The sequence below is a fragment of the Amborella trichopoda genome, chromosome 8 (genome assembly GCF_054954075.1).
Source record: "Amborella trichopoda isolate Santa Cruz 75 chromosome 8, AtrichopodaSantaCruz75HAP2 v2.0, whole genome shotgun sequence".
Taxonomy (NCBI): Eukaryota; Viridiplantae; Streptophyta; class Magnoliopsida; order Amborellales; family Amborellaceae; genus Amborella; species Amborella trichopoda.
Genome location: NC_142343.1, coordinates 1,059,287 through 1,071,343, shown reverse-complemented (window position 1 = coordinate 1,071,343; position 12,057 = coordinate 1,059,287). Strand labels below are relative to the sequence as shown.

General features: G+C 37.4%; 2 protein-coding genes across 2 annotated transcripts; one reads left to right on the top strand and one right to left on the bottom strand.

The window, feature by feature from the left end:
- Nucleotides 1-3,479: 3,479 nt before the first annotated feature.
- LOC18437912 (pentatricopeptide repeat-containing protein At4g04370) lies at nt 3,480-5,762 on the bottom strand. The gene has a single exon (XM_020669386.2). It carries the CDS (start codon nt 5,760-5,762, stop codon nt 3,480-3,482), a length of 2,283 nt encoding a protein of 760 aa, XP_020525045.1.
- Nucleotides 5,763-9,156: 3,394 nt separating this feature from the next.
- On the top strand, nt 9,157-10,315 carry PSRP4 (plastid-specific ribosomal protein 4). The gene is made up of 3 exons (XM_006848111.4): nt 9,157-9,544; nt 9,767-9,831; nt 10,001-10,315. The coding sequence occupies exons 1-3, from the start codon at nt 9,382-9,384 to the stop codon at nt 10,133-10,135; spliced, it is 363 nt and encodes a 120-aa protein (XP_006848174.1). The 5' UTR covers nt 9,157-9,381; the 3' UTR covers nt 10,136-10,315.
- Nucleotides 10,316-12,057: the final 1,742 nt, after the last annotated feature.

Sequence of the window (12,057 nt, the reverse complement as noted above, 5' to 3'; positions counted from 1 at the left end):
TTGCTCTAAAGAGACAATACACTATACACAGAGCATTTTGGCCCATGGTTATAAGTTGTTTGGAATGGAGACACATACCAGACACAACCGTGTATAAGAGAGTCTAGACCATCATTTGTCAACCAACCCATCAAAATTAGTTGGATAGGTGGTGTATCTTTTAAACTCCTTACTCCTTTTCAGTGTTGATAACCCAGTAGTGCATGAGTTTCCATGCACACATAGTCCATTGCAAATATGATTTTCTTTGGCCAAAAGATGAGTTAGATTCAAACCCTTTATGGACACTTTGAATGTTCTGATTTAACATTCTATTAGTAACTGGTGACCAAGTTGGCTATGGAGTTCGAGTTGTATAACTTGGACAATTTTTGTAATCCTCAATGAATTTATGAAAGAATCCTAGGCCTTAAATAAATTCAAGTACAATTTTAGATAAACATTGTCCAAGGTTTCTAAGAAGCTAAAACTTCCAATGGAACGTAACCAAACTGGTATATTACACATATTTTGAGCTGGTATGATCAATCCCACAAGGTTTATGTCCCATGTTGACTGACTCCTGGTGAGTATTCTAAGAGGACCATCATCTGTTCTACAATCAAAAGAGAAAATGGGCCTAGCCTCTGCACTGCCATCATCTCCTAGTGTTACCGTTACCGTTACCGCCATGTTTGCTGGCTACTTCATGAAAATTATTGTTTTACAGACATAGCATGCATTCAATAAGTCAACAGACGAACTCTCTACCAATTTAAGAGAGAGGTTGATCCTCTTGGAGCCACATGGATTGCCAGTGCTCCGTTGTGCGATTGGTGAGGAGTTACTTGTGACCAAAAGAAAGCGCGACTCATAAATTTGGAACTCGTTGGACTCATTTTTCAAGGCAGCATCCGTCCTCACTAATCTCTCATCTCTAATCACTCTTGACCTTAGAGATAACTCTCTTCATGGAAACATTCTAGAAGAGATTGATCAATTATCTCTCTTAAAGAAACTCAATCTGAGTCAGAACAAGATTACTAAATTTCCTTCCAATATCACTAGATGTTCTCTTCTTGAATTCCTTGACTTGTCTTGGAACGGTATTTTCTATGGAAGCCTTCCTTACGAACCCAGACAATTATTGTACCTAAAATGTATGTCTCTTTGCCGTAATCGATTCGTTCGACCCATCTTACCTTCTTTTGGAAACCTTTTATCTCTGATGGCCCTCAGCTTGGCCAACAATGCACTACAAGATACAAAACTGAGTTAGGCTATTTGATAAAACTGGAGAGTTTGTACCTTGATGGAAACAACTTAAGTGGTAGTATCCCAACAGAAATCAAATGATTTCAATAGCTAGAATGGTTAGGTTTGTCAGCCAACTTATTTTCTGGCAAAGTCCCTTCAAGTTTAAGAAATTGTTAATATCTTCTTCACCATGAGGTCTCCAAAAAAAGGATATAAATGGGACCATACCGGCACCAATTTTTACATTGGCATTGAATTTTATTGACCACTCTGATAAGAAGTCATCCGGAAATGTTCCTATAAAGTTTCCAAACTAGTTATAATATTTCGCATGGCTAGAAACTCATTAAATGGTAGAATCCCATCACTACGTAGGCTGGAGCATGTTGACGTTTGGACCTCCCTGGTGCAAGGACAGATTCCAAAGACATTTGTGAATCTTACATCAATAGTAGCAATTAATCTGTCTGACAGTCACTTGTCTGGAGAATTTCTAGAGAATCTGAAATACCTTATGAGTTTGAGATGCTTAGATCTTTCTTACAATGAACTGGAAGGAGAGGTTCCAGATGATGAAATATGCAATCTTCTTTCTCCTCATGATCTCCAACTCAAATGAAACAAAATGGTTTGTAGTGGTCAAAGTAGTCGCTCATGAAGAACATAGCCACAAAGCAATGAAAACAGCAATCCTCACCATAAGTTTGCTAATTGTAAAGATTCTATTGTGTGCAACTTTAGTAGTGTTGCAAAGAAAGAGATTGAGAAGGGGCCTCCATTCCAGTCCGCAGCTAAATAGGGAATACATAAAGATCTCATATGAAGAGCTCTTTGTCGCAACCGATGGTTCAATAAAGACAATCTAATAGGTTTTGGTACCTTTGGTTCAGTGTACAAGGGAACCCTCAGTGATGGAGTCATCCTTGCTGTTAAGGTCGTCCACATAAAATGCTGAAGAGATCTCAAGAGTTTTGCAGCAGAGTATAGAGCTCTTAGTAGCATTCGACACATGAATTTGGTAAAGCTAATCACTTGTTGCTCAAGCCGTAGTCTCCAAGGCAATGAGTTCAAAGCCCTAGTATTTGAATTCATGCCTGCTCCACCCACCAACTCATTTAGCTATGGTTGGTAAAAATTAAAACCACCATTTCAACTTAAATCTCCTACAAAGGATGAGCATGGCAATCAAAGTAGCCTATGCAATAGATTACAAACATCATGAATGCCCAACGACAATAGTGCATTGCAATCTAAAACGAAGTAACATTCTTCTAAATGATGGAAATCCTTGCACATGTGAGCAATTTTGGCTTGGCAAGAATCCTTTCTCCCATGACTACACTGGAAAATCAAAGTAGCGCATTTGGGCTCAAAGGATCCATAGGATGCATACCTCCAGGTAATAACCACATAGCATTCGATATCAAGTTCTACTTTGGAAAGAATTATTCTATATGAAGTGTCCTTTTTATACTTACTATTATTTTCAATAAGGAGTAAATCAAAGATATCGCTGTTAATGTAGAGTATGGTTTTGGAGTTAAAGCAACAAGATAGGGATATGTTTATAGCTTTGGTATTCTACTGTTAGATATGTTCATAGGCTAGAGAGCAACTAATAATATGCTTCCAAATGGCTTGAACCTTGATGAGTTTACGAGCAAGGCTTATCCCGATCGAATGATGGAAGTTGCTGATAAGAGGCACTTTGAAGAAGGTGGAGCAAACAGGGTATGGGCGTGGCAAAATGGGGTGCAAACAAGATTGCTGGCCATTATGGGCATCAGATTGTTCTGTTCTATGAAGTCACTAAGATATTGAACCAATATGAGAGGGATCTTGAAGAATAAGCAGGATATCAAGAACTCGATTTTGAACTTACATTAAGCCATGCAGAGAATATGTAACCTTCCAGTTAGCTCAAGCCCCATACCTCTTGTTACTCACACCTGTTTTTGAGACATCAAGAACTCGATTTTTACGCAATGCAGAAGGAACAATATGACATCTTCCAGGCAGCGCAGGCCCTATACCTCTTGTTAGTCACCCCTGTTTTTGAGGTATCAAGAACTTGATTTTTAATGCAACGCAGAGAGGGCAATATGTAATCTTACAGGCACAACACAGAGGGAGTAATATGTAATCCTCCAGGCAGCTCAAGCCCCATAATTATTGTTAGTCATCCCTGTTTGAGAGAAATCTCTCACTCTCTCCATGTATGTGTGTCAATATAATTGCTAAAACTAGGAATTTGACACCTCCCCTGCAGAAAATACATTAAACTTCCCATTAACCTCAATCCAACTCAATCCAGGCCTCTTCTTTGCTCCTTTTCTCCTCATCCTTTCTCTTATCTCTCCAGCCTCTCCCCATCTCTCCTTAGCCCTATACACATTTGACATCAACACATAATGCCCATAATTCTCAGGCTCTAAAACTTTTAGCTTATCAGCTGCTCTCTCTGCAACTTCAACAACTCCATGAGAAACACTCGAACCCAATAGAGAACCCCAAGCACCTGAACTAGCCTCATTGGGAATCTTCCTTAAAAGTCTCTCAGCTTCTTCTAGTTCACCAGCTCGACAAAGAACATCGACCATACAAGCACAGTTCTCTGAAGTGGGTTTAATTTGGTAGGCTCGGATCATTCGAGAAAAACATTGCCAACTTTCCCTTACTAGACCCGAGTGACTACAAGCAAGCAAAACACAAGAAACTGTAATGTGGTTTGGTCTTAGGCCTTCTAGTTCGAGTTGAGAGAAAAGAGAGAGAGCTTCTCTGCCCTTCCCATGAACACCATAACCCACTATAAGAGCATTCCAAGAAGGTAAGTGTTTAACAGTCAGAGATATAAAAACAGAGCACGCACTGACAATGCATCCACATTTTGCATACATATCTATGAGAGAAGTTCCAAGAACAGAGTCCATTCTTGAGATAGTTTTAACAACATGAGCATGGAGAGCACGACCATGCTCCATAGCTGATGAGTATGAGCACCCAAAGAGAAGGCTGGCCATGGTGAAGGAGTTAGGAGAGAAGCATTCCATTTGCATTTCACGAAATAATCGAAAAGCTTCTCTCACTTCCCCCTTCTGGACATACCCATCAATCATAACATTCCAAGTGACTTCATCTCTTTCTAGAAGCTGATCAAACAAACTTCTAGAGATGCCAATTTCTTCAACGCTGCAGTAAATCAATAAGAGGGAATTGATAAGGATCATGTCAGATTTGATTTCTCTTCTAAGTATGTATCCATGGATTTGCTTCCCTTTTTCAAAAGACCCAATTTCTACACATGCTTGTATAATGGCAGAAAGAGTTACATGGTTTGGCTCCACGCCCTCAATTATCATCTTGTTAAAAACATTTAACGCACCCTCATAGAGATTGTTATTTACATAACCTGAAACCATGGAATTCCAGGAAACCAAGTCTTTCAAAGTCATCTCTTTGAACATTTTCCATGCATTACCCATGTCTCCCCTCCTAGAATACATAGTTAATAGTGAATTGTTCACAAAACAGTCAGATCCCAGTCCACTCTTGGTCACAAATCCATGAATAACTCTACTGTCCAAACCAAGTTTCCCCAAGTTAGAATCTTCAAAAATTAACTTCACAAGAACACCAGAATTAGGATTTAGTCTGGCTAATATCTTAATGGCTCGCTCCTCCAATCCCTTCCGTGAAAATGACAGAATAATGTCAGCCCATGAATTTATCCCTTGTTGACACATGCCACTAAAGTAAAGGCAAGCAAGTTCTAAGCTTTCACAGTTTATATACATAGCCAAAATAGAGTTTGAAACTAAGGAGTCAGAGCTCATACCACTGATAATGGCATAGCCATGAAAGCCCAAACCTTGTTGGAGAAACTCTTTGGAGTTACAGGTTGATATAACAGAGGCAAGTATAACTACACCAGGCCTAGCTCCTTCTAACCTCATATCCTGAAACAAACTCCATGATTTGCTTAAATCACCAGCACGAATATAGCAGGTAACAATGGCGGTCCAAATTGAGAGGTTTCTATAACTAATTCTATCAAACAGCTGGTGTGCAGCTGCTACGAATCCAAATTTAGCATACATTTCAACAAGATAGCATAATATTAATCCATCTCTATCTAATTTAGCTTCAACTATCTCGACATGAATCCTTTTACCCAATTCCAATTCCCCAAGCTGAGTACAGGCCTTAATAAGAAATGGGTAAGTAAACTTATCTGGTTTTAGGCCCAAGTAGAGCATTTCATGGTATAGTCTGAGAGAAGCTTCGAAGAGGCCATTAATGGCGTTGCCTCTTATGATTGAATTATACAATAACACATTCTTCTCGAATCTCTGGTCAAATACAAGCTGTGCTGACGTTATGTTACAAGTATCAGAATACATGGTTATGAGTTTTTGGGAAAGAAAGAGGCTCTTTTCGAGCCCTTTTCTGATCAAATGGGCGTGAAACTCCATCACTGAACTTGGGCTTTTCAGGATTCGATTGCAGAGGGCGTTCAAAGAAGCCATGGCGATGAACTTTTAATAGAAATGACGGTTTTGATATTGTTAATGGACATGGATTTGGCTTGGGTTCCATGGAAAATCTCTAGAGCTACATATCATTCACATCTTTATTAGAGTGTGGATCATGGACCTCTGTAAATTTGGATCCAAGATCTATATCAAGAGTGGGTGTTAGAGGGAGCCCGCACGAGAATAGTATGAGTTTGGGGACCCATAAAAACCGACTCCTGAAAAAAAAACAAAAAGGTAAAAGTTTATAGAGGCTTTAAACGATCAAATTAGAGCCTACCTCAAAAACTTCATTAAAAGAGGTTGTTTTGATACCCAAACATCCTTAAATTGATCATCTTGACATCAAGATGCATGGACATGAAGAAAAAAATAGATTTCAAATAGTATATTTTATAACGTATTTTTGAACTGTCAGTTTTCATGATTTTCAAGTTTTCATAGATCTCTCAATCTATACTATTTTTTAAGCTTTAAACTTTATAAATAAAAATAAAAATATATTTTAAGGCTATCAAAAAGATTTCCGATATTGAAACCACATTTCTCAATATTATTTGAAGGTAGGCTCTATACAAACCACACAAACTTATTTAGATGGGGGACTCATGGAAAAGATAAAAATTTATTTAAAAGGAAAAGTTTATATAGATCCGAGGCTCTAAACAATCAAATTAGAGCCTACATAAAAAAAAAATTACTAGAAGGTTGTTTTGATACCCTAATATCTTCAAATTGATTATCTCGACATCAAGATGCATGGACATAATAAAAAAAATGGATTTCAAGTTCTGGAAATAGGGTATTTTGTAATGCATTTTTTAACTTTCAATTTTCAAGATTTTCAAGTGTTCATAGATCTGTTGATCTAAACTATTTTTTAAGCTTTAATTTTATAAATAACAATGAAAATATATTTTAAGACAATTACAAAGATTTTCAGTATTGAACCCAAATTTCTCGACGCTATTTGAAGGCAGGCTTTAATTTGATTGTGAGCCTAGGCTCTATACAAACCGCACCCTTATTTAAATGATGGGCTTGGTGCCTCATCCATTTTAAATTAAAATATAACTCTTCTATATAATTATAATTCCAAATAAACCCTTAAGTCCATAAAAAACCTAGGGAATCTTCCAAGTAAAAGAAAAGTTTGTTTAGAATATACTTATCTCTATCGTGTGAATGGATGGTTGGGATGGCCGTGACAATGTCAGTAGTCAGATTCTTAGCACATAATTTTGATTGGACGACTCATAGTATTTTATTTCTTTATAATTTATTTTTATAGTGAATTTTGGAGTATGCAGTCCTCTCATGGAAGTGTGCACATGATAAAAAATGAGAAAAAAAAGATTTTTTGATGAAAAAAAAGATTTTTTGATGAAAAAAAAGATTTTTTGATGAAAAATGACCAAAATACCTTTGAAAGTTGCAAGAGTATTTTTTTGTCATTTTTACCCAAAAAAAACTTATTTGGAGCTTGTAAGGGTATTTTGGTTATTTTTACCAAAAAACTATCTATACATTTTATTTTTGCTAGGTGCTCACCAATAAAGTATAAACATGCCACAAATTTCATGTAGAACTGAAAATAAATAAATATCAAACGATAGGTTCGATAGTGTGACTAAAGTTATCCCAACTGATCCTTCATGGTGATTTTCAAAGTTGTTCTTTTAGTTCATACCTTTGTTCGTAAATGCAAGAAATAGGAATCAATCAGAAAGTTAAGGGTAATTGTAACCAAGACAATTATTACTACGGTATATAATTCGTATTTTAATTTTAATTAATTTTCAAGATTAGTAAAACTATTAATTTTCTATTAAGGTTGAGGGAGGGTTGAATTAGTTAGTCTCAAGACTATTGGCAAGAAGTTAATATTTTAATGGTAAACATCACAGTGTTGGTAATGAGCCGGGTGACCGGCCTCAGCCCAATCGGCGATGCCCTAAGAAACTAGGGCTTGGGCCACAAAATGTGGCCAGAGGCCTTTGTGGCCCAAGACCGGGCCTAGGTGGTACCACTGAGGCCCATGCCGTGCCTAGGCCAAATCTACAACTAGGCCACTTCTGCCCCGCCTATGTGTTCCCCTTATTTTTCTTTTATTGTCTCAATCTTCAAGGCCCAGCCCGACTATTGCTTGGCCTAGTCCATGATAGATTTGATCCAGTTCCGCCAGGACCAAGACCGAGCCTAGTCCAAGGGTAGCCCTTAACTTTGCCGGGACTAATATCACTAAAATTGTCAAAATCACTTGAAAAAATAATTAGGGAGGTCAAATCAACTAATTTAGCATTATAGTTGTTACTTTATAATATTTATTTGAGGTGCTAACACAATATTGTTCAAATATGACTAACTTGACTCAATTCTAGCTTCTAAACCTGAACAAGCAGTGGCATTTCAATAATTTCACCTAATGAAGTCACGCGAGTCCTGAGCCACCTCTTCAAACCTTCCATCAACCATGAATGAAGTAGGATGGAGGACTGCAGTTTATACTTTTTTGAGGGAGGGAGATTAAAGTTCCAGTGACCCCTGAAGCACTTCCTTCAAAACTTCAGACATTTGCAAAAGTTGAGAGAGATAAGGAAAAGAGAGCTTGAAATGATGGAGAGAGAGAGAATAGAACCATTGACCATGAAAATCAAAATTCTCAGGTTCAACTGTAACCAAAAAAATCTTGTTACCCAAACAGGGGTATAGCTACAATTCCAGAATAGCTCAGTTCAAGACGGCGATCTGATTACCCTAGGGTTGTGTATAAGCTAATATTATTAGAGAGTTTATATAATGTAGTATTGTTTTATATTAGAGAAGTAAGTTTTATCTTGAAAAGCCTTTTGAAAAGGTTGTTCTGGTTTAGAGATCCTTCCAATTTATCATCTCAACTTCGAGATTTATAGATTATGAGAAAAAGAGAAGTTTAAGTGTCAAAAATAATGCATCTTGTGATATATTATCTTTCAGTCTGTTTTCAAGATTTTCAAATAGTTATAGATTTGATCAATTTGTATTTGTTTTTGAAGCTTTAGATTTCATAATTAAAGGCGAAAATAGATTTTCAGACCAAGAATAAAATTACCGCTTTTGACAAGGTTTGTAGAACTTCACCTTAAAAATGTATGAATGTCACTAAACGGCCAGCCCTAGTTCGGAGTTTGGGTATCACTAAAGGGGGCCTGGCCCAGGCATGGCCTTGGGCTTAAGAGGTTGGGCTCTACTCCAGTCTGATTCGGGTTTGGCCAGCCTGACATAATGAATTCAATATGAAAACTATAAAACATAGGCCAAGTTGGGCCTCACTAGCCATGGGCCTTGGCCCGAAAATGCTGGCCCCTCAAGCCAAGATGCCCCTCGGGCCAACTTTTGTGTCGGAGGCCCAGGTTTCTCAGCCAAGGTAGCCTTTGGGCCAACTCTTGCCGCGGGGTGTTTCCCGGTACCGGGCTGGGCTGGGCTGGGCTCCTGTCCCAGCCCTAAATTCCCTAACCCCCTTTTGCTGGGTAATACCGTCTTTGGGACATTGATAAGGGGAAGTTTAGTCTTTTTTTTTCATATAAATTCCACCCTTTCTCCTTATCCTATCTCTCTCTTCTTTGAAGTAGGAATGGCGTTAACACTGGGTGCTGCTCCGATGGTGCTCAATTTCCCCTCCTTATCATCCAGGGCCTCTCTTTCCTTCAAACCTAATTTTGGGTTTTCTCTCTCTAATGTTTCTCCCTCCTCTTCTTCACTTTCTATGGCTTCCACTGCTCCATTGTACCCGTCGGGTGAGTACAAACCAATGCTCTCTCTCTCTCTCTCTCGCATTTGATTTCATCAGTTTCTGTGTCTTGTATAGCTCCCATTATTTCTTTGATGAAAGTAATGATTGTCAAGTGTTTTCTTCTCTCTCTAACCCTGTCTTTTAATTTGCCCTTCTGCTGTCTATTAGCTTTGGAAATCATCTCTCTCTCTCTGAAATCAAAAGTTTGTTCTTTGCTTGTTTTCAGTGTTCTGTGGTAGGGGAGACAGGAAAACCGCGAAAGGAAAGCGATTCAGCCATTCATTCGGGAATGTGAGTTAATTGAGCTCATACTCATCTTAAATTTGCATGTTACAGTGATTTTTATGAGCCTCGAATGAATCATTTTTCTCCCTATTCCCCCAACTCCCCTAAGTCCTTGTAACCCAAAAACTCTCCCCCCATTTGTTTGATGAATTAACATTGGAAAGTACACTCTCAGGCAAGGCCTAGGAACAAGAAGAAAGGGAGAGGGCCTCCTCGTGTTCCCGCTCCTCCTTTGCCACCCAAGAAAGACCGTTTTGACGACGGGGAGGTTGTTAAGATCCAAATCGATGAGTCCATCTTTTCTAACTAAACCTCACTCTTTCTCTCTCTCTGTTTTGTTTATAAATGAAGAACATGCTCTCTGTTCAATGACTTGATTGTTGAAATTTGTAGCTGATGTGCTATATTGTAACATTTCATTCTGAGAAAGTAAGAAGCTGTGTTTCTTTCAGGGAGCTAATGGAAATTCTGGACCTATTTTGTATTTCAATGTTTTGTACTCTTTCCTCAATGGAGCCAGTGGATATGGTATCATGCTGTAGTATGCTACTTGTTTGTTGTATTGTCTACTTGGCTTTGATAGATGTGCTGTGCTAATATTTTGCTAATATTTAGATGGCATTGTCTACAAAGAGATCATCTATTTTTTAAAAAAGTTTATATAAGGCTGAGGCCCTAAACAATGAAATTAAAGCACACCTCAAAAATTAATTAGAAATTTTTTTTTCGATGCTCAAAACCGTCTGATCCAATCATCTCAACCTTGATATGTATGGACCTAAAAAAAAAGGGACTCTGAGTCTTGGCATAGTATATCTTGTAATGCATTATCTAGATCATCAATTTTTAAGATTATCAAGTGTTCATAGATCTGCATGAACTGCATTATTTTTTAAGCTTTAAATTTTATAATTAGATATAAAAATAAATTTCAAACTATAATAAATATTTTTGGTACTTAACGACAATCTTTCGAACTTATTTGAAGGGGCACCTTACTTTGATTGTTTAGGGCCTCAGTTTTATACAAACTACAACCTTTATCTTTTATATATGGAGGTCACAATCATTCACACTCATTATATGTCAAGTTGGATTGCTTGAGGTGAAAATAGGGGAGAGAGAGAGAGTTTTAGAGAGAGAAGATAATTTTATTTATTTTGGAATCGTTTTCATATTTATTTATTTTTTCCTTAAAGTCTATTTAAAGGGAAGAGTCCATCATTGTAAAGAGATCTGAGTAATGATTAAATTTGGTCTTGTGAATAAATCGTTTTTGGAATGGATTCCCTTTCAGTCCTTGGGAGAGGATATATTCTATCAATTTTTTTCTGGTTTTATTTTTATTATTCCGAATTTATTTTCTCTTTATATCAATTAGTATCAGAGCACATTAGATCCAAAAATAGCAAATAAGATCATCAATTACAATGCCGTTGAAACCTGTTATTAAGATCGAGGATATATTCTCTCAATCATTTTCTTTTCTTTTTATTGTTTATTGTTTCGAAAAAAAATTCTCCTTGCATTAATTAGTATCAGAGCAAGTTAGATCCAGAGATAGTAAGTAAGATCATCGTTTACAATGCTGCCAAAACCTCTTTTTACGATCGAGGATATATTGCCGCAACTCGTGGATTATATGGGCTAGTGGATTCAAGAGATCTTGAACACAGTCTTGGAGGGTATATGAGAAATAAGTGAAACCAATTAGAGCTTGCAACGATTAGAGGATTTCATTCATCGAGAAGAGGGCGTCGCAACCACGTGGATTTAGTGTCAAAACTCACCATAGAGACGAGTCGAGTCGAGTTCCCCGACCGACTCAGGTTGCTAATTTAGATCCCGCTCATAAAGAAATTTGCAGATAAAATCCACGTCCTATGGAGTATCAACATGATCTGCTCGATTTTCTCAAGTTTTACGATGAACGTGTAAAAGAAAAAGAAATCATGATTGAGCATGAGAGAAGTATTCTACTTCGAGATATGCACTAAGTTATTTGATGAATCTATTTTTTGAAGAAAAAGTATTGAGGCTCATAGTGGGACTTCATCTCTAACTTTTGAGAAGGCCCTTAAAAGATTTGAGTTCGATAAATTCGAGGACGAGTTTCTCCTAACCCGTGGAGAATGAATAAAATTGTAGTCATTTTATTTTATTACTCTTTTGTTTATTTTTCTTAATAATAGGAATTGAGCTGGGATAATTAATAGGGGAGGGAGGATTTCG